Source organism: Pelobates fuscus, chromosome 8 (genome assembly GCF_036172605.1).
Source record: "Pelobates fuscus isolate aPelFus1 chromosome 8, aPelFus1.pri, whole genome shotgun sequence".
Taxonomy (NCBI): Eukaryota; Metazoa; Chordata; class Amphibia; order Anura; family Pelobatidae; genus Pelobates; species Pelobates fuscus.
The window spans coordinates 170,270,690-170,291,871 of NC_086324.1; the positions used below are offsets into that span (position 1 = coordinate 170,270,690).

The 21,182-nt window shown below is 39.3% G+C and overlaps 1 protein-coding gene across 3 annotated transcripts; it reads left to right on the forward strand.

Annotated features, from left to right (window-relative positions):
• The first annotated feature begins 7,405 nt into the window (after positions 1 to 7,405).
• Positions 7,406 to 13,687, forward strand: LOC134572014 (rho-related GTP-binding protein RhoA-D-like). 3 transcript variants are annotated; one of them, XM_063430777.1, is made up of 4 exons: positions 7,406 to 7,561; positions 11,688 to 11,808; positions 12,777 to 12,907; positions 13,514 to 13,687. In XM_063430777.1, the coding sequence occupies exons 1-4, from the start codon at positions 7,406 to 7,408 to the stop codon at positions 13,685 to 13,687; spliced, it is 582 nt and encodes a 193-aa protein (XP_063286847.1). The 3 variants fall into 3 exon arrangements, with proteins under 3 accessions (XP_063286847.1, XP_063286848.1, XP_063286849.1); XM_063430778.1 differs by having other exon boundaries at positions 7,406 to 7,534; positions 11,721 to 11,808; XM_063430779.1 differs by lacking the exons at positions 11,688 to 11,808; positions 12,777 to 12,907.
• The last annotated feature ends 7,495 nt before the right edge of the window (positions 13,688 to 21,182 follow it).

Sequence of the window (21,182 nt, forward strand, 5' to 3'; positions counted from 1 at the left end):
CTTTCTTGTAGCCATATTGAAGTTACTGTTTTATAAATATCATGGATGCCAGTTAACCATCTAGAGATATTGCAGTTGTGCAATATTAATATATCGATTAACAAAGTTTCACTGAATTTAGATGTGTCGCAGGTTTAAATTTCAATATATTGTTTGGACTTTTAAATATCATAAACCAAAAATAGAATATATATTATGTCAAGTAGGATTTTAGAGTAGACAACTTATCTGAGGTTTCTTCCTCCTGTTCATAGAGGGTTATATTTTGCAAATTGTTTCAGATATCAGCGGAGAAATAATTTAATCACCGGCAGAATTTTTTGTAGGATATTTTACAGGATATTCACCCCTGGGTTTCTCCCGGACCAAGGAAGATGGCATGCACCCTTTTATTATCCCAAATATTAGGGTAGTCGTCAGGGGTAACCACACGATACTTCTGCGACCAAATCAAGGACCGGTGATGGATCTACAAACACGTCCTTTTTATTCTGGGTGAGTCTCTGCTGCTCCGGTCAGGGTGTCTCGTGGGGGAGCTTAGGCGTTCAAAACAGCGTGGTGTAAATCGCCATGCTCCGCAGAGACCGCCGCCCCTCCTCTTCCGTCACGTCCGTCGTCAGCACGTCATGAAGCCCCAACTGGACTGCCTGCCTGCCTCTAGCTCTAGCATCTCTGAGACTAAAGGTGTACCAGTTCAGGCCTGCTTTCGTCTGTGGGTTACTTTGCTTAACCTGCACCGCTAACTGCTCAACTATGTTCTGAGATTTGCTTGGAAGAGCACTCACCGGCAACCCAGGGTATACTGTGGTTGTATGTTCCAGAGTATAGTGACTAGCTTGTTCCACTGGCAATACACTTCAATGAATATGGTTCCTTAGCAGGACTTAAACTTGCATGAATTCCAAGATCTCAGAAAGAGACAAGACACACGCTTCTTGCTGGCAACTTGTTGAATCACATTTTATTCTGAACCCCAAGCTTTTCTTAAAGACCACACCTCACAAAGGAAATGTATTTACAATTATGTACACCAAAGAGAACATAAATTGGGATGGAAACTATGCTGAGCTAATTATACTTTGTTTCTTTATTCTTATTACATGACACAATAACCCTGGAAATTCCAATGCAATAGTTTCCCCCTCCCCCATGTTAATAAACACTTCAAGCAAAGTTTATGTTTGAATTGTTCTAATCCACCAAATCGTTCTTAGGGCATACAATGTAGCTGAGACTAAAACTAATAAATCTATAAAAATAATACATTAGATAGGCCATTTTGTCCCATTTCTTGGTGCCATCATTGCTAAAAGGGAGGTCTCCCCACTGGCCAATAATGATGCAAGACTCACTATCTAAGGGCAGGCAGACCAGCCGGGGCACAATCTCTCTGAGGCAGACAAGCCCTATTTGTTGCAAGCCGTGTCAGCCACCCGGTGCCCTTGTTGGCATGGCATCCTATGTGACCGCACAGCTCGCACACCCCTAAGGCCGGCCCTGACTATACAATATTGTGCTACAATGAAAATTGTACAGAAGACACTGAGTACCCCTTTAACCTGCGCTCGTGATTGGTGGTATCACAAGCGTGTCCACCAATCAGATCTCAGGTGGGGATATTTTAAAGCACAGAGGACACTGAGTACTTTTATCGATTGGAAAAGTCGTTCATATATGGATTAATATCATAAGAATTTAGTTTTATTATAGATTTATTGTTTAGGTTCATTTACCTGTTTTAATAAATTTTGTATACTTACTTATCCAGAGTCCAGAGGATCATCCCTTCATGCAGCAGTTTTAAGAGGGGACTTGCCAATTCACTCAGTGCAGCATCAGGGCTCTACAGAAGGTGAGAAGTAAATCAAATTTCGTTACTACCTACTGTATTCTGAGTTTAATGCCCAAGAGGCACTTTTTGCTTCTGTTTTCTTCCTAAACATATGAGGATACTACCATTAAAGTAAGAAAAGGTTATGTGTTACCATAATACATGCAAGCTGATGTGATTTGAGCCTGTCCCCTTGGGCTCTACCCAATGTGAATGTTTTGGTTAAAAATGTATAATTTGATTCATTGTTACTGTATTACATTATATGCACTTTAATGCTTTTTATAGCACCTCCATTGCTGCTGTAAACCCTTAGTGGTAAGTGTATTAATCTTAAGCGCTCCGCACATCTAACTATTGGTGTACTTTGTACCTTGTGTTTTTTTTTTTTGCCTTATCATTTTATAGGGTTGGGAGTCCCTATTTAAGTGTGGTAGCTGCTAATTTAATATTGTACTTGCACTATATATTTACGAAACACCGTCATAGCACAGAGCACTTTCTCTTTTTTTTTTTTTTATCGTGCTACAATGAAAATGTTTATTGCCATATAGAATAGTAACATTGATGGTATTTTAATTTCAGTGTTACATGTTAAGTCTATTCTTTCTTAAGCCCTCTTCCAGGAAAGAAATTGTGTCTGTTTTAATTCGCCTGTGTGAATTCCCCTGTTTTAATTCACCTGTTTTAATTCAATCCACCAAAAAATTACGTATCTTGTCCCAAATGTAATGCTCCATCAAATCTAATGCACATTTACATTTTGGAAACTTTATTTAGATTTGAGTAAATACGGTTTATCCATTAACAGGTTTGCTAGTACACCACTAAGTTCTTTTAAGAACTTTGGGTGTATCCCATCAGGCCCCATGGATGTATTTGTCCTTACTTTTAACAATTGAAATAGAAACTCTCCCTCTGTAAACTCACATGTAACAAATGACTTTTTGATGATATGATGATATTTTTTTTTAACATTTTTTAACATTTTTTATTTATTGAGTTTTCAATACAAAAATATATGCGTACATAAAATTCTATACTATACAATACATACTTGGTAACATGCAAGAAAAAACATGTGGTACAAACAGAGACAGATAAAATTTTCAAAATTCATATTAGCAGTTACATTTGGTCTGTATTTCCTTTTGAATAATTTAATAAATCTTTATGTTCTGGTAGGGGGGGAAATATTTAAGTTAAGGATACATTATAGATTGCAGAAATATGCAACCATTATATTGCGTATTCGAGGGGGGTTGCTGGGGGTTGTATATGAACTCCTCTGAACTAACCATTGAAACAACATATTTCTTCATCAGAAACTATTATACAAACTAAAATAGAAAATATTCAGGCAAAGATATAAGGAAAAAAGAAGAGAATAAAAACTATCAATCATGAATATAGGTTTCGATATCAATATTACCATTGTTGTAATATACAGCTTTTTCCATAGATCCTTGAAAGTTTATTTGTGTTTTTGTATCATTGAGATCTGGAGTCACTATTTTCTTTCAATATCTAGCAAGGCATAGTTTTGTCGCTAACAGGATATGAATGACCAAGCATAGTGTAAATTTATGAACTCTGGGGGATTAAGATGGGAGAGAAAAAGTTCAGGAGTTAAATCCAGAATATTAACCTTCAAATTTTTAAAGAGTTGTAAAACATTGTTTTTTGTTTTACTCAAATTGATACAGTCCCACCAGATGTGTTTAATTTATCCTATATATTTTCCGCATCTATAACAACATTTAGAGACTAATAGCTGAAACTTGCACAATCTGGTAGGGACCAAATACCAACGATTAAAACGTTGAAAAAGGATTCCTGTAAATTTGTGCAGTGTATGGATTTCCTTATTAAAAACCAGAGATTTACGCCAAGATTGTACTGAAAATGTTCGGCCCAGATCACATTCACAGTTTACAAGTGATTTTTATTTATTATCATAACCAAGTTTAGTGATGATTTTTCTAACCATCAAAGATTTTTTTGGATGATATACCATAAATTATTGTGTCTATTGGGGCCTGATCTATAATTAGAATTTTCTCTAGAAAATTTAAAATTCTTAAATAAAAAAATAGTTCTTTGAGGCACGCGGCACCTCTGAAGCCAACATGGCGGCCCAACACGGCGGGTGCTCGGACTTTTCCGAGGACATATCCGATGCGGAAGAAGGGGGATATCTACAGCCTCCAGACCCAGGACGTCACCGTCTTACAACACACGGTATAAGGCCTGGAACAACAAAACCGGCAACTTGAAGACGCCAGGCGGGCATCCAACATAAAAGTACGGGGAGTTTGTGAGGACATTGCCGAGGCCGAACTACCTAAACTAATTGAGCGCATGTTACTTGCTATACTACCACAGGGAAAGCACGCAACAATCACCCCAGAAGGGATATTCAGAATCCCCAAACCAACGAACGCGCCTAACAATGCCACGAGGGACGTCATCCTGAACCTCAACAACAGCGGACACAGAGCGACGATTTTATCAGCCTTCCGAACCAAGATCCCCTTCCGATTCGAGAACATGGACATTTCGTTCTACTCGGAACTGTCCAACAGCACCGTAGCGTGGCGCAGATCGCTAAAGCCACTCACCTCGATCCTCCGTGCCCACAAAGTGGATTACAGGTGGCGACCCTCCAGAACACTAACAGTCACGCGAGGAACGGACTCACACAACATCCAGGACATCCGAGACACCCCGGCCTTCCTCCAGCTTCTGCACTTACCCCACGAATTGCTGACCCCAGCGGGGCCAGTCACCACGAGCTCCACACCGGAGGCATATGCAGCGATCACGACATAGAGACACTGGGACTAACACAGCCTGAACTCGGCTGAACTCGCTACTTGCAAATAACACCTAGTAAACCGGACCGTGGCATGTCTTACTCTGCTCAATGAATGTGATAGTAACCTGGCGGGTTGTATTAGAGCTATACAAAACGTATGCATTAAATTTACTGTGTTATGCACAAAGTATGGGTTTCATTTATGATGTTTATGTTAATCCACTGTTTTGTACCATACCTTGTTTAATACAAACCGTTGCCTCATACTAACGGTTCTAGCAGTTTGCGTAACCAGGCCAATCAGGGCCAACTACTTAACATGAGACATAAGTGACCATGCCTATAACTAGCCCCAGTGCATACTTCTGTGGTACTTCATGCATATGGCCCATGTCAATGTTGGCAGCCTGTTTTATGTGCTAATTCTGAGAGTCTTTCCTCACAGGCCGGCTCCACAGGTTAACAGCATGTGTTACCCTCTCACACAGTTCACTCCCCTGTAACGCGGGCACTACTGTTATTTACTCTATTATATATTATATGTTTTAAAACCTCCCAAATTGCTAACGAAAGTCTTCCTGCCACAGGGGGCTGCCTAAGCTTCACTAATTGAGCATGACTATTTCACACGATGCCCCAATGGTCCCTGACTTCTAAGATCCCTGCACTGACATGCTACTCACCACGCTAACCAGTATTCAGAGCTAATAGCAATGACATGGCTGCTAACGACTTACCCCTGTTTAACCCCCTATACTACGCTATCTGTAGGCTCTTAATATTCTTTCTTTAAGTTATGTTTTCACGTTGACTCACACAGGAGATCACAGGGGGGACTTTACCTGTGGATTACATCGTAACAAAGCTAATAGTAATTAACCGTAAACATGTACGCAAGCAAGTTAGAGCTGTTACTGATGGCCAATGCTTATGGCGTTCGTGTCTTACCCACAACAGGCACACCATAACCCCCAGAACATACAGCCTACTAGCCAGTTCACAATATGGCATCACCCAGACAAGCCATACAACAAACATATACATTTTATTGCAACACCTCTGACACTGCATCACTGCGCTATAAGTGCTCATAATAATACATAGTGCTACACAACTCAATGTTTAAGCTAATTGAACTTTTTTACTGTTGCAATCTTCTTATGTTGTTTCTTTTAACCAAAAAATGTGCCTGACTATTGATAACCACAACCTGTAACGCAAATGTTTATACTCTGATGTCGCTGTTGTGGCGCACCAGGGCTTACAGTTCTTTTTGTGCACAACAAAAATAAAGAATTTAAAAAATAAATAAAAAAAATAAAAAAAAATAGTTCTTTAGAGGGTATATTATAAGAATCCTGAAGATTTGAAAATGAACTAATCTTATTATTCAATTAAGAAAGCGTATTTTATTTATGCCCTTTTCTAGCCAAGTAAACAATTTTATGTCTTGTATAAAAAAGTTTAATACTTCTAATGGAGCTTGGTTGGATAATATATATTGAGAATTAAAAAGGGCTTTTATAGGTTCTATTGATCTCAAGATTTGATATATTAGTAAATTGTTAATATTTAGATTTTTAAACGACTTTCGGTCAACCCAAAAAAGATTATAAGGGTCAATGTTTTGGCAAATGTATTTTTCATGAATATGGATTTGATTTAGAATTTTCCTTCCCCCATTCTAAGAAGTTGGAAAACATTACAATATCATGAATCTGAAAAATGTTAGGGAAGAACAAGCCACCCTCGTCAAATTTTAAAAACATAACCTAACGAGAGATCCTTTTTTTTTTTTCTTGCGCCAAACAAAGGATACAAATATGCTGCGAAATTGGTTTAGAATTCTCTTAGGTACTCTAAGAGGTAATGTACGAAAGAGGTATTATAGTTTGGGAATAGTAATATTGGGCATATGATAACATTTAATCTACCAATCCACGAAATTTGTAATTTATTCCAGTCTCTAAGTGACTTTTTTTAAGTCGTGTAAAAGTTCTCCATAGTTATTATCTATCCAGTTTTCAATCTCAAAGTTTATATTGATTCCCAGGTAGTGAATTGGTTGGCTAGACCAAGTGAAATAAAATTGTTGGCTTAACATTTCTTTCCGAATTGGTGTAAGATTATAATAAACTATTTGAGTTTTATGCATGTTAATTTTATAATTTGAAATGCAGCTATATACTTTAATACAAGCTAGCACCGTTGGGATAGAAATTTTTGGGTTAGTAAGCGACAAGGTTACATCATTTGCATAAAGAATAGTTTTTTGCTCCTGTTTGCCCAAGATAAGACCGTCAATATTAACGGATTGTCTAATATATTCGGCTAGGGATTCTATCGAAAGTACATACAGCAGGGGTGCTAAAGAGCACCCCTGTCTTGTACCATTCGTAATATCAAACCATTGAGAGTTTAACCCATTCCCAATTATCTTTTACTATAATCACTCTGAATGTCTGGACTATACCAGGGAGGGAGACTAATGGAGATACTCTAGCAGTTTATGGGAACTCCATTACACGCAGCAATGTACTAACACACAAAAAGTGAACTGTACAATGGATTAGGAAAGCAAGTCTGTCAGGTTATATCACATGAAATTCTCTGAGTTCTACAGTTAAATTACATTTTCCCTGACCCCTTTAAATAATACATGATTCTTGACTTTTCCATATCATGTGGTTGACCATGAAATTACAAGTATTTTTTTAGCAAGGTTTCTAAATAGGGCTTATTTTGTCTTCTCATGCATGGCAGCAATTAAGAAAAAACTGGTGATCGTTGGTGATGGTGCTTGTGGAAAGACCTGCCTACTGATCGTATTCACCAGAGATCAATTCCCAGAAGTCTATGTGCCAACTGTCTTTGGAAACTACGTAGCAGATATTGAAGTAGATGGAAAACAGGTTAGTTAAGCAACAATAAAATATTATTCAGTATTCCAATGGCTATTCAAAGCTATTTGTTGTATATTTGTAGGTTATAAAACCTAGATCCTCTCAAATTCTAAATCCTGACTTTAGAATTAATGCAAATACTGACAAACTTGCATAGAGACCTTTTCTCTAAACTTAAACATATTACTGAAGTAGACACAACATCCCAGACGACTTCCTACCAAGCATCTACGTGCCAACGCACATACCACTAGGTGAAGCACATGAAAGATTACTCCTACTACTTTACAGTTACAGGTACTTACTCAAGACTAGACATGCTTTTCCTCCCTAACCGATTTCTACAGCTTATTCAAAAGTGCAACTACGGCTCAATTACTTGGTCAAAAATAAATATTGATCCAGGCACTCAAGGATAAAAGCAAAAAAACCTGAAAAGTTCCACCGAAGTGTTGCTGTTGTTTTGCTCTAAATAAAGCTGCCATTTTGGATTTTAACCTTGAGTGCCTGGATCAATGTTTATTTTCTATATCTGGAAGTGAAGCCTGGCCATCCACAGGTCCTGAGAAACCTGGAGCGTGCAGTATCCATTATCTTTTATACAATTACCTGGTCAGACCATGCACCGCTGTCTCTCGCCATTCAGATACCTTTCCTGCCACTCGAATCATTCCAGTGGAAATTAAACCATCTTCTACTAAGCAATTCACGGTAGTGAAAAAATGTGAGTCGATTACCGATTACTTTGCTCATTACCTATGAGGCACACAAATGCATACGTAGAGGTGAAATCATAGCAATAGCCTCTAAACAGAAAAAAACTGAGAGAACAAGAGATATCCATACTTATTCAGGAAATACAAACTCTAGAAACAGCACATAATTGTTACAACTTGATAAATCTCTGCCGAAAAAAACAGATAGATAAAGGCCCCACTTTACAGCAACTATTAAATGTCACTATGATAAGCAAATTAATGCTTAATAAATATTCCTACTATAGGGAGGTAAATGTGGCCGCCGCTTGGCCAACGCACTAAAGCAAACAAGGCAAACCACATTTATAGCTAATATCGATGTCACCGGGAGACATAACTCATAAGGTCACAAATATGGAGGCATTCAATTATTTCTATTCCAAATTGTACTACTTACAAGAATATTCCCCCTCTAGAGAATTGATAGAGCAATTTTTATCTTCCAGAATTTAATACACCATACTAGCAAATGTTATACACACGCACTTGACTTACCCATTACTCAGGAAGAATACAAAACTGTGGTAAAAAATGTACCCACTGGCAAAAGCCCAGGACCGGGCGGTTTCTCAGCTAATATTTCAAAACCTTTGCTCCTACACTCTCAGAAAACTTCATAATGGCATTCAAAGCTCTTATCACCACTGCGTCTTTTCCTAAAAAAAAAAACTCTTTAGAAGCCCACATAACCCTTTTTCCCAAACAATCCTTGAATTCTCCCACTCACCCTATCGACTTTGAAGGTCTGGAACCAGGTAAGAAACTCTGTCGCTTTCCCACTCGGTGAAGTAATAGAAGATGGGTCCATAAATCAGTTTCTTCTTTTATACCTGATGTACAGCCATCACCACTGGTTACTTTCTAATAATTCCAATTGACTCATTTGCTACACTCTGATAAAACACTCATGACGGAATCACGTACTCCCACTGTCTTTGAAACGTATTGCCAAACACGGGATATCAAAACAAAACACTTATGCACTTTCAATAAATTGTTACAACATGACTGTACAGACTCCCTGCCCTGCGGCATGGAACAAAGACCTACATACCACACTGACGGTTCCTGAATAGTCCTCCTCCCTGTGCCGCCCAAGTAGTACCCTCTGGTAGGTTTAACTTATCCCCACACAATTTTTTTCTTTCTTTATATTTTTTTTCATTCCAGTAAAGCTTACTGTAACTAAAAGTAGTATTTTATTAAAACAGTAAACAGTGTTTTGGTTGGAGAAAGCATTTAATGAAGCAAAACACAGTAAAAAGATGTCCAATCCATACACTCTTTATGTTGGATTTTTAAATAATTTTTTTTATGGGGGCCATAATTCATGTGTTTAATATTTTGGGGTTCTAAAAAAAACAGAAATTGTGGTTAAAAGGCCACTCTAGACTCTAATCTAAGTGCCCTGACGTTTGGAATTTTTCCAGCAGTATCGTACACACGCATGCACCGTGTCTATGGTATTGCAAGGGTTAATCAACATATATATTTTGGGTGGCAAATTGTGTCATTCAAATTAAATCCTTTTCTTTCATCTAATATGTTATTTATTTAAATTTTAACTGTGAACTTTTAGTTAGTTGTTTGGGTGTACTAAAATTAACCATGTGACAGTTACTCTTTATGCTACATAAACTCTGTGGGTGACCATTAACGGATTTGGTAATTTTACCAACTTATTTCTAGCCAGTGACTTATTATTTTTATGTAAAATATACCCATCTTGTGGAGTAAGTCATATAATTGTACACAGAGGTGGCTCTGTAATTAGGCGAGTTAAGTGGCTGCCTAAGACCTCTCACTCTCTGGGGGCCATTTGGCAGCCTAACTCGCCTTAGGGCAGACTAATCCATCAGGTCCTTGGTCTGTGACAGAGGGCTCAACACCGGGAGAGCGTGTGGAGAAACCAACGCGCAAAATAACTGCCCATGAACTGAGAAAAGTCAAGCGTGCAGCTGCCAAGATGCCACTTGCCACCAGTTTGGCCATATTTCAGAGCTGCAACATCACTGGAGTGCCCAAAAGCACAAGGTGTGCAATACTCAGAGACATGGCCAAGGTAAGAAAGGCTGAAAGACGACCACCACTGAACAAGACACACAAGCTGAAACGTCAAGACTGGGCCAAGAAATATCTCAAGACTGATTTTTCTAAGGTTTTATGGACTGATGAAATGAGAGTGAGTCTTGATGGGCCAGGTGGATGGGCCCGTGGCTGGATTGGTAAAGGGCAGAGAGCACCAGTCCGACTCAGACTCCAGCAAGGTGGAGGTGGAGTACTGGTTTGGGCTGGTATCATCAAAGATGAGCTTGTGGGGCCTTTTCGGGTTGAGGATGGAGTCAAGCTCAACTCCCAGTCCTACTGCCAGTTTCTGGAAGACACCTTCTTCAAGCAGTGGTACAGGAAGAAGTCTGCATCCTTCAAGACATGATTTTCATGCAGGACAATGCTCCATCACACGCGTCCAAGTACTCCACAGCGTGGCTGGCAAGAAAGGGTATAAAAGAAGAAAATCTAATGACATGGCCTCCTTGTTCACCTGATCTGAACCCCATTGAGAACCTGTGGTCCATCATCAAATGTGAGATTTACAAGGAGGGAAAACAGTACACCTCTCTGAACAGTGTCTGGGAGGCTGTGGTTGCTGCTGCACGCAATGTTGATGGTGAACAGATCAAAACACTGACAGAATCCATGGATGGCAGGCTTTTGAGTGTCCTTGCAAAGAAAGGTGGCTATATTGGTCACTGATTTGTTTTTGTTATGTTTTTGAATGTCAGGAATGTATATTTGTGAATGTTGAGATGTTATATTGGTTTCACTGGTAAAAATAAATAATTGAAATGGGTATATATTTGTTTTTTGTTAAGTTGCCTAATAATTATGCACAGTAATAGTCACCTGCACACACAGATATCCCCCTAAAATAGCTAAAACTAAAAACAAACTAAAAACTACTTCCAAAAATATTCAGCTTTGATATTAATGCGTTTTTTGGGTTTATTGAGAACATGGTTGTTGTTCAATAATAAAATTAATCCTCAAAAATACAACTTGCCTAATAATTCTGCACTCCCTGTATAATATAACTAGACCTCCGTATACACACACAATGCAACCCTTATTTGTTCTCTTTTGGGTGTTAGTGGGCCTTATTTTGAGTTTCACCTAAGGACTCTCACGGCCTAGAGACGCCACTGATTTTATAGTTGTTACTTATTTGGATTTTTATCCAGACCTTCATTGCATTTGCGGCAGTTATACATTTTTTGTGTTGCACAATGCTCAAGTTATACCTTTTTATATCTTTGTCTAATAATTAAAAAATTCTTTGCTTTCCATCGGTGTAACTTAATTTGGTTCTTTAATTGTAGGTGGGTCTGGTTCTGTGGGACACAGCTGGGCAGGAGGATTATGACAATTTGCGCTGTCTTACCTACCCTGACGCTGATGTCATCTTGATGTGTTTCTCCATTGATAGCCCAGACAGTTTAGGTAAGAATCCTTCCTTTGTGCCTGTGTGCACTTCTAAATGTATTTTATAGCATATATTTTAAAACCATCTATTTTTTTTAAATAAATGAATACGAATATAGTTTATTTACTAAACCATAAATTGGAAAATACTTTATAGAAGTTAGATATAAACAGCAGTGCTGGAAGCCATTCTTAAACTCTTCTGACTATAATTTTTAATATGACGGAGAAATAATCACTAGACTTTATTTGTGATAAAAGTCCCAACATTGACTAATACATAGATTTGTACATATGGTTCTCTCATTCAGTCATTGTTTAATTTTTTCTTTTTTAAACTTCTGTGTAAGTCTCTTTCTGTCCTCTTTACTGGTGCACCCTTTATGATCTCTATGCACCCATCTCTCCTTCTTTTCTTAAAACCGCCATTTGTTGCGCAACCAACAGTATTTTGAGTTTTATTGATTTGATGCTCTTTAAAGGGGAGCTTTGAGTACCATAATCACCACAGCTCATTGTAGTGGTTATGGTTTGTGGAAGCTAGGTTAACCCACCATCAGCACTCTTTAACAAAGTTGACAAGCTCAGTTGTGGTGGTTGTGATGTTCAGAGTCCAATTTTAATACTGACAGTCCTCCAATATTTCAACCAGTATTGGTCCATCCCTCTGTCATTTCTCTGTCATGCAATTATCTGGAATTACTTTCTGACATTACTTTTTATGGCTTTCATAGAGTATCATGGTAGACGTTAACTGCTACTTAGCAACTGGTTCCCAAGCTTGTTGCTAAAGTTTACCAGCCTACTATCACATCTCCAATGTAAAGCCCCCAATAAAGTTTGCCTTGTTCCTAAATTTGCATTGTCTCATTTTCAACTTCTCAAGAGGAATAACCTACACAAAAAGCATATTTAAATTGTATTTTGCTCTTGCAAAAAGCCAGGACAGTCAATCAATTAATATTCTGACCTATAATTTTCTATAGCGAACATTCCTGTGAAATGGGCACCAGAAGTGGAACAGTATTGTCCCAATGTTCCAATCATCCTGGTTGGCACGAAGAAGGATCTGATAAATGATGAGCACACCCGACAGGAACTCACAAAGATGAATCAGGTTAATTCTTGCACTTCTCTGTGCATTGACATTACAATGTTACAATTACACAGTAGAATATGATCTTATTATATATAGATTTTAGAACAATATAATTTTGATGAGCAACTTAAGTTGAACTGAAACAAGTAGAGTGCTATTCTGTGGCCAAATGCTAAATTAGTTTTCAGAGATCAGTTAGAATAAAATTCCTAGAAGTCATCGAATGAATAAATTATAAAAAATGGGGTTAGTTTACACACACAAGAAAACAATTGGAATCTTCTGAATTAGCATCCTTCTTAAAACTATTTTAATTTGGATGATTCTGATTTAGTTCATTTGCAAACTAACCAAATTTTTGGAATCGACTAATTCAACGGTTGCCAGTAATTTTATTCTGACAAATCGCTTAAAACTAATTTTTGTAAGCCTGCTAAATAAAAAACAATCACTGTGAGACTAATAGAATGTCTTTAAAACGTAGGACTTTGCCTCTGCAATTGCACATTTTGCCTCGATAAATCTTATCCTTCTGCCAAATTTAACATTGTTAAATGCTTTATTCCTGCTTGTTTTCTAATGTCTCTCAAATGCCTTCTTTTAAGTTTTTTACTGTCTTTACAGGAGCCAGTTAAACCAGAAGATGGAAGAGAAATGGCCAACAGAATTAATGCTTTTGGTTACCTTGAATGTTCAGCCAAGACCAAGGATGGAGTGCAAGAGGTCTTTGAAATGGCCACACGGGCTGCCTTACAAGTCCAGAAACACAAGAAGAAGCTTTGTTGCTCTGTTCTTTAAGAAACATTTTGCAGCCTTCGAAGAAGACCATGAGAAGATCATTGTGGTTAGCTCATTTTTTCTATCTGATGCCAGAGACTTCAGTAGCAAAGAGCAAATCCACCATCTGTACTGTAACTGTCTGTATCCATGTTATGTTATATTAGTTCCACCACCTATTGATCTATCTAGAATTCAGCACGTTTGAGGTTGTGAAAGCTTTGGGATGCTACATTAGAGGAAATATTGAATGTTTGTGCCTCCCTGCTCTGCCTTCAAATCTCAACTTTTTTTTTCTTGTTTTTTTTTTTTGTTTGTTTTAGAATTAAAAAGAGCACATGTGGGATTCTGGGAGATTTTCTCTGTGCCATAATCAGACTTTTTATGTCAGATTATTTTAGACCTAATCCAGATTCTTGGGAAATTCTGTTTCACCCCAACCTGTAATGAATGACCTACTCTGCCATGTGCAATCTTTTAGGCCATGTGAGATGTAGACTTTCCCAAAACCTTTAAAGGGACAATATAGTCACTAGAACAACTACAGTTTATTGAATTTGTTCTGGTGAGTAGAATCATTACTGTGACAAACTGCCATTTGCCACTGGGCATTGGAGAGGACTGCCAGCCTCCTACCTTCTGACTATTTGTGTCCTGTGACAAAACTGGAGATTGTGCAAAAATATGACTATTGGCCATATTTTTTATGATTCCCTTTGTTTGTTGCACTGTTCCCCATGTGTTTCATCTGTTGGTTCGGCAGGATAGACTTCCAGACAAACTGTGGATTACTGGGTGGCCACCATTTCATGTATCAGAGGCACATGGTGAGAGCAATGGATGAAGCACATGGTGAGAACAATGGATGGCGGCCATTTTAACTCACAGACACTGTTTTGACTTTTCTACACGGTGCCATCTCACCGTTATGTGGTGCACAAAGTTATTTGATTTTTTTAATAAAAAAAAAAAAAAAAAAAAAAACTTTGTGAGTTAAAATGGTCACCATCCATTGTTCTCACCATGTGCTTCATCCATTGTTCTCACCATGTGCCTCTGATACATGAAATATTTTACCAGGAAAGATACATTGAGATTTCTCTCGTTTTCAACTATGTCCTGGCTAATTAGAGACCAATCAAGCTAATTGATCTCAAGTCTGACGGTGGTGACTGTTAAGAGTGACACTACAACATCAACGCTATGTGCAAATGCATTGTTTAACTCGTTCTGCCGACTTGTGCTACAATGTAATTACAGGACCCACCATTGTGACATGCTAAAAGAACTAAACTGGTTGTAGCTGGAATCCAGACGCACCCTTCATCTTTCCAGCCGTGTGTTTAAGAGCTTTTCTGGAAAACTCCCACCCTACCTGAGCAGCCTGGCTGTTCCCACCTCTAATAACCTCCGATCCAGTGCCAGCACTTTATTTAGTCTACCCCAATACAAAAGAAAGTGGCCCGATCCTCCTTCTCCCACAGAGCACCGCAATTGTGGAACGACCTCCCGCACACTTTAAAATCTTCACCAAGCCGAAAGTCCTTTAAGAGATCCCTCTCTACATACCTCAAAACAGAATGCACCTGTCATGGTTGATTATATATTTCCTACCGGTTCTATGTTACATTTTGTAAATGTTGTTTATTAATATTGTTTTTGTATTGTATTGTACCCTATTGTATCAATGCAATGTTTTGTGGACACAGGACATACTTGAAAATGAGAGAAATGTATCTTTCCTGGTAAAATATTTTATAAATAAATAATGGTTTTGTCAGAGTCTATACAGATGTTTAAACTGCAATTGGATAAATACTTGCAAAAACATAACATACAGGGATATAATTTCTAATTAGTGGGGTAATAGCTGCTTGATCCAAGGAGACATCTGACTGCTTTTTTGGGGTCAAGAAGGAATTTTTTCCTAGTTTGTTGCAAAATTGGAAGCGCTTCAGACTGGGTTTTTTGCCTTCTTTTGGATCAACAGCAAAAGCATATGTGAGGAAGGCTGAACTTGATGGGCGCAAGTCTCTTTTAAGCTATGTAACTATGTAACTATGTAAATAAAATAAATACATTCTTTAAAAAATATTTGTGTAAGGGGCAAATAGCCGTATATGGAGTAAGGATCCAGCATAAGCTTAGGATAGTATAAAGGGAGCAAGTCGGTTGTGGTGTGCCGAGACCGACGATACGGTAGGCCTGTAAATAAAGAGGGCCCACCAAGGAGTAAGAAAGTAAAAGTAAATGGAAAGAAAAGAGAAAGTGTTGAAATGAGGAGTGGGTGGGAGGGTCATTCTGATGCTGACCTCAAGTGATATGAGTCAGGTAAGGGGTGTCCCTTATATAGGGGAGTGAATTAATTTAAGCCCCTCCCACAAATACAGGCCAAACGGCCTTAATACTTGTGTAAGGGGCAAATAGCCGTATATGGAGTAAGGATCCAGCATAAGCGTAGGATAATATAAAGGGAGCAAGTCGGTTGTGGTGTGCCGAGACCGACGATACGGTAGGCCTGTAAATAAAGAGGGCAAAATGAATAATCAAAGATTTAATACAGTCAACAAATATATACAAATTAACCAGACATTTCCTTAAATGCATTACAGTATTTAATTCCTGGAAGAATTTTGAAGGTAGGAATCTAGGACCGAAAGTGGACACCATTTGTTGTCGGTAGGATAGTATGTTATCTCTACTGTTGGTCCGTGTTGACTCGTTTCGGAATGTGGTTGAGCCAATAGGTAATGATATATGTGTTTACGTACGTGAGATCGTTGAAGACAATGATCTGTCTGAGTGGTGGTGATGGTAGTGGATTCTCTGGCCCAAGAAAGGCATAAAAGGCAATGTGCATGGCTGGTAATGCCCAACTTGGTAGTATAATTGAATGGTTGTAGATCTAATAGGTCCGATAAGGATGAAAAGTTGAATGGCTATTGGTAATCTCTGAGAGTATCGTGGGGGAATGGATTCCTGAAAACCTCTGAGTATATTCTTGTCTGGTATGATAGCATGAAGTTTTGGCCATAGGTTATCCTGTGTTGTTGAATGCCTGTAAAATATATAATTAATGGTGTGTGAGATAGTTTAAGGTGGCAAAAAGAAGCAAAACCTAGGAGAAATGTTATGACACAGGTTGAGCTATGTTGTGTTCCAATTAGATTCTTTAAGCCAGGTAAAACGTTGTGTTATGTGTTCTACAAGTATGGGATGAAAGTGCTAGATGGGATAGTGCATGCTATGCTGCATGAGTATGTCTAATCCATGATTTTGTCTCTGGAACAAAAGAGTGGCCGTGACTGTATGGGCGGCTGTAGGAAGCGTATGATGAACATGCCTGGAATATAAATGAGACAATTGTCGGCAGGGATGTATACCCCCCTCTTGTACATGAAAGTGAAATGTGATAAGTGGCCAACCAAGTGAGTTCCCCAGAAATATCATGACCTTATGGATGAGTAGTGGTGTTTGTTGATGATATGACATGTGCCTAGTTGTCTGAGTAACAACGGATTGATGACCCTGACCATGATTTACCCCATGCCACAGCAGCTGCTACAATGGGGTAGATCTCCCAAAGGGGCTGAGGTGGTGGAAAAAATTCCAAACCTGGATGCCATGGCCAACAGCTCCAAAGCAATTGTTCCCGGTAGATCGCTGCCAAACCCGTGGTAGATGCCGCATCTGACCATCTGGTTGGAGAAGTGTCAGACAATCCTGGAAGGAACATGCTTTTACCATGCCAAGTGGTTAAGAAATTCCCCCCATGTGCAGGTCTGCTGTTGCTGAGGTGTCTAGGGACATCCTCTGATCGTCATGTTGGAAGTGTGGAAAAAAGGGATAAGTACTCTGGATGTGAAAGCGTGGTCTTGTGGTATGATTGGCATGGCAAAATTAAGGAACCGGGTAGGGATTGTAGTTCCTTGCATTTGTAAGTACTAAGCAGGAGGTAGTGAATGATGTAGTTGAGAATGTTCCCTATTTGTCTTGTGGTAACTTGCGTGTATGGATGCCGACTCAAGTCATATGCCCAGTAATGTGATGATAGTTTTGTCCTCTATTATAGGTACACTAGTAATATCCCAAAATATCCCATCAACTATACAATGTGATGATAGTGTCTGAGCCTTCTGTTTCTTATGGGGTACTGGGACGCCCAAGTGGTCAACCTGACTAAGCTGCCGTGAGGCTTCTAGTGAAAAATATCTTCTAGATAGTGTATGACTAAGGCATCTGGATATGTTATCATAACCAGCACAGAGTATCTGCGAATATCGATAGTAGGCTAATCTACTAGCTCGAAAGATGAGCAGGGAAAGGATTGCCCAATTTATGCCATGTAAGTGCCAGTGTGTAGGGTAGATGGTAGCCGTTTACTGCGTTGATGATATTGGTCTTACTTAACCAAGCTTCAACCCATGCTTGAGTGATAGCTGTAAAGGTAGATCAATGGTGTTGTATAGTAAGAAAACTCCTCGGAGGGTATGAGCGAGTTGAGACTTGGGGTAGCGGAGGTGTGTGGTGCCAATAAGTCTATGGTTAGTCTTTGTTTAAGGGAAGATTCCTTGTGACAATACCAATGTGTTTGTGTTTGGTGCCATGCTGTAAATGGTGGAGATTGGAAGACCCCTCTGCAAATCTTGGCTATGAGTGTGTTTACAGCCAATGGTTTTGTTGTGCTAACTGTAAGTGAGGGCATGCTATATTCCTTGAAGGTGTGTTTATGATACCTGTATGGGAGCCCTTTGAAGCTCCAGAGCTTTAGTAAATCTACTACAAGTCTGGAAGGGTGATGAGTCAGTAGTGTTGAAAATGCATTAGTGTGTACAGATGGTGAGTACGTTATTTGTAAGTTGTATTGGGACACATGGTTTGTCATGTGCCCTGAACCATTTGAACATATATGCAACAGTCTATATGCAATGCAACTACTCATATCAATGGTCTCTGGTAGTTCAGAGGTGCGGGTACCTGGAGCCTGAGAGTGCTCGTCCATTTGTTTGGGACAAACTCCCTTCTGTATGGGTACCTGCACAAATAAACATCTCTACATATTCCAAATGCCAACCCAACCAAGGAATGGTCAGTTCCCGATTTACCTGGAATCCCTGGATCTGACCATCACCGATACATATATATGCTTTGCTTCCCCAATGTGCTGGGATCATACGTGCAGGGTTAACGACTTGTGTGTCATAAGAATTGATTGTACCAGGTAACCGAGTTTCGGTTGGTGCTGGTTGTAGAGTAGCGTGAGGCCCAGCCTTGTGAGGGCTGTGGTGACCAACTCGAGATTGCCAGTCTATCATAAATGTTTTTTTTTTTTGGCTCATGAGTTTATGAGTGAGGCTAGCATAGCCTGGGTGTCACCTGAGTTGATGTAGCTGGGCCTTCCCCTGCCTCCGTGTTGTCCGTTGATGTATGGAGGAGTTTGAATAACTCTGCTTTCCTTGCTGTAGCAGGGTAGGGGATTTGTCACCTCCTTAGGTCGGTGGTAATGTGTGGGATCGTCCAGGATCTGATTGCTGCTGGACTAGCAACATCTCCTTTGCTTGAAGGTGTATCAATTCTAGCCTGGGTGCTAGGAAGAGGTGATTCTTCACCATCTTTTGGAGAAATACTTAAATAACAATAAAGATTGCAATTATTATTTGTACCCAGGGTTCTTGTACTGGCTTTCTAGCTAAGCCGTAAGGCGAAATGATTAGGCTTGGTGTTTTTTGGTGACTGGTGAGGCCCTGCTAGTTGCCAAGTGGCTTGAGAGGCTCTATCTATGCTTGGCGCGAGGGGATTTTTTGTGGCCACTGAATGTTGTGGCAGGATGTTGGCCTCTCGGTGACAGTAACCAGAAAATAGGAAGGGGAGTGACAGGTGAGGCCCTCTCTATGATACAATGCGAGGCGGCTAGCTCATGAGTGGCCCGAGGGGTGTATGCCTCCGAGTGTGAGGCGGGATGTTGGCCTCGCGGGACCACTAACCGAAGCATAATGCAGAGAAAAAAGGGGGTAATACCTATTGGGCCCTAGAACCCTAATTGCCAGTACACTATTACTATTCCAGGGAAGGTAAGAGATGAATAACTACGTGAGCAGGTGTATGCACCCTGTAGTATGGTATTGAACCTGACAATCCATATAAGTTTTTAGTAGTAACTGTAACCTGAATGGATAAAACCGTATGGCATAAGGAAATGTGGCATAGATCAAGCTTATCTTAATACGTACAGTATATGTGAAAAGTAAAGTGCCGTGATGTGTAAATATTAAACATCGTAGCCATACTGGTTAAATCTTAACCCATTAAGTGCCGTATGTACAAGTGAAAATGTGGTCTGTCCCCACCTTGTAAGTTGTATGTCCCCTTGCTAGGGGAAAGTCTGTTGTGTGAGCAGCGTGCTGTGAAAAATGTATGTGAACTATATTACCAGTGACGTATATACAGATGCGTCTGCTACTGTGTAATAATATATGTATTTATACCAGATGTTGATATAGTGCTTGCTATGTGAATTGTTGTATGTCTTATTGAATGGTAGGGGTCAGTGAACATGGTGTTGCAAAATGCAAGTGCACTGGAGATCTGCCGAGTGCCCTATAGGTGGCAGTGTAGTTGGATACTGATTGGTATGTGAAATGTTGTTTGTCTGTTGACCTATAGGTGTCAGTGTTTTGGTGTTTGTAAAACCCCATGAAAATTGTCAACGTACTTGACAGACCTGTAGGTGGCAGTGTTGATAGAACCACTGTTGGTCTTTATGTGAAATGTAAATTATTGTGAATTAAACCTGAAGTTGAGCCCGTGCTGGAGTTTAATTTATGGTTTATGGTTATGTTTAAAACAATCTTATGTGTAATTTATATTGGCTGGTAAATTGTATATGACGTGTGAAGACAGTTTTGCTGTTGACCAGTAGGGGTCAGAAATGCTGATTGTATGTTAAAATACCCTTTAACCCCTTAAGGACCAAACTTCTGGAATAAAGGGGGATCATTACATGTCACACATGTCATATGTCCTTAAGGGGTTAATCCTACTGTTTGACAGATAGGAGTCAGTATAAAGGCGAAAATGCTGTAGTTAGTTTGTTTGCTTTTGAAGTGAAATAAAGTCTGAGAAGCCTGTAGTATACCGATTGACCGGTAGGGGTCAGCATGTAGGCGAAAATGCTGTGTTTAGTTGGTTTGTACATGAAATGCAATAATGTCTGAGAAGCCTGTAGTACACTGAATGACTGGTAGGGGTCAGTGTGTAGGTGAAAATGCAGTGGTTTATTGTTTTGTACATGAAAAGCAAAACCGTCCTAGAAGCCTGTAGTACACCGAATGACTGATAGGGGTCAGTGTGTAGGTGAAAAATGCAGTGGTTTGTTAGTTTGTACATGAAATGCAATAATGTCTGAGAAGCCTGTAGTACACCGAATAACCGGTAGGGGTCAGTGTGTAGGCGCAAATGCAGTGGTTAGTTGATTTGTACATGAAATGCGATAATATCTAAGAAGCCTGTAGTACAC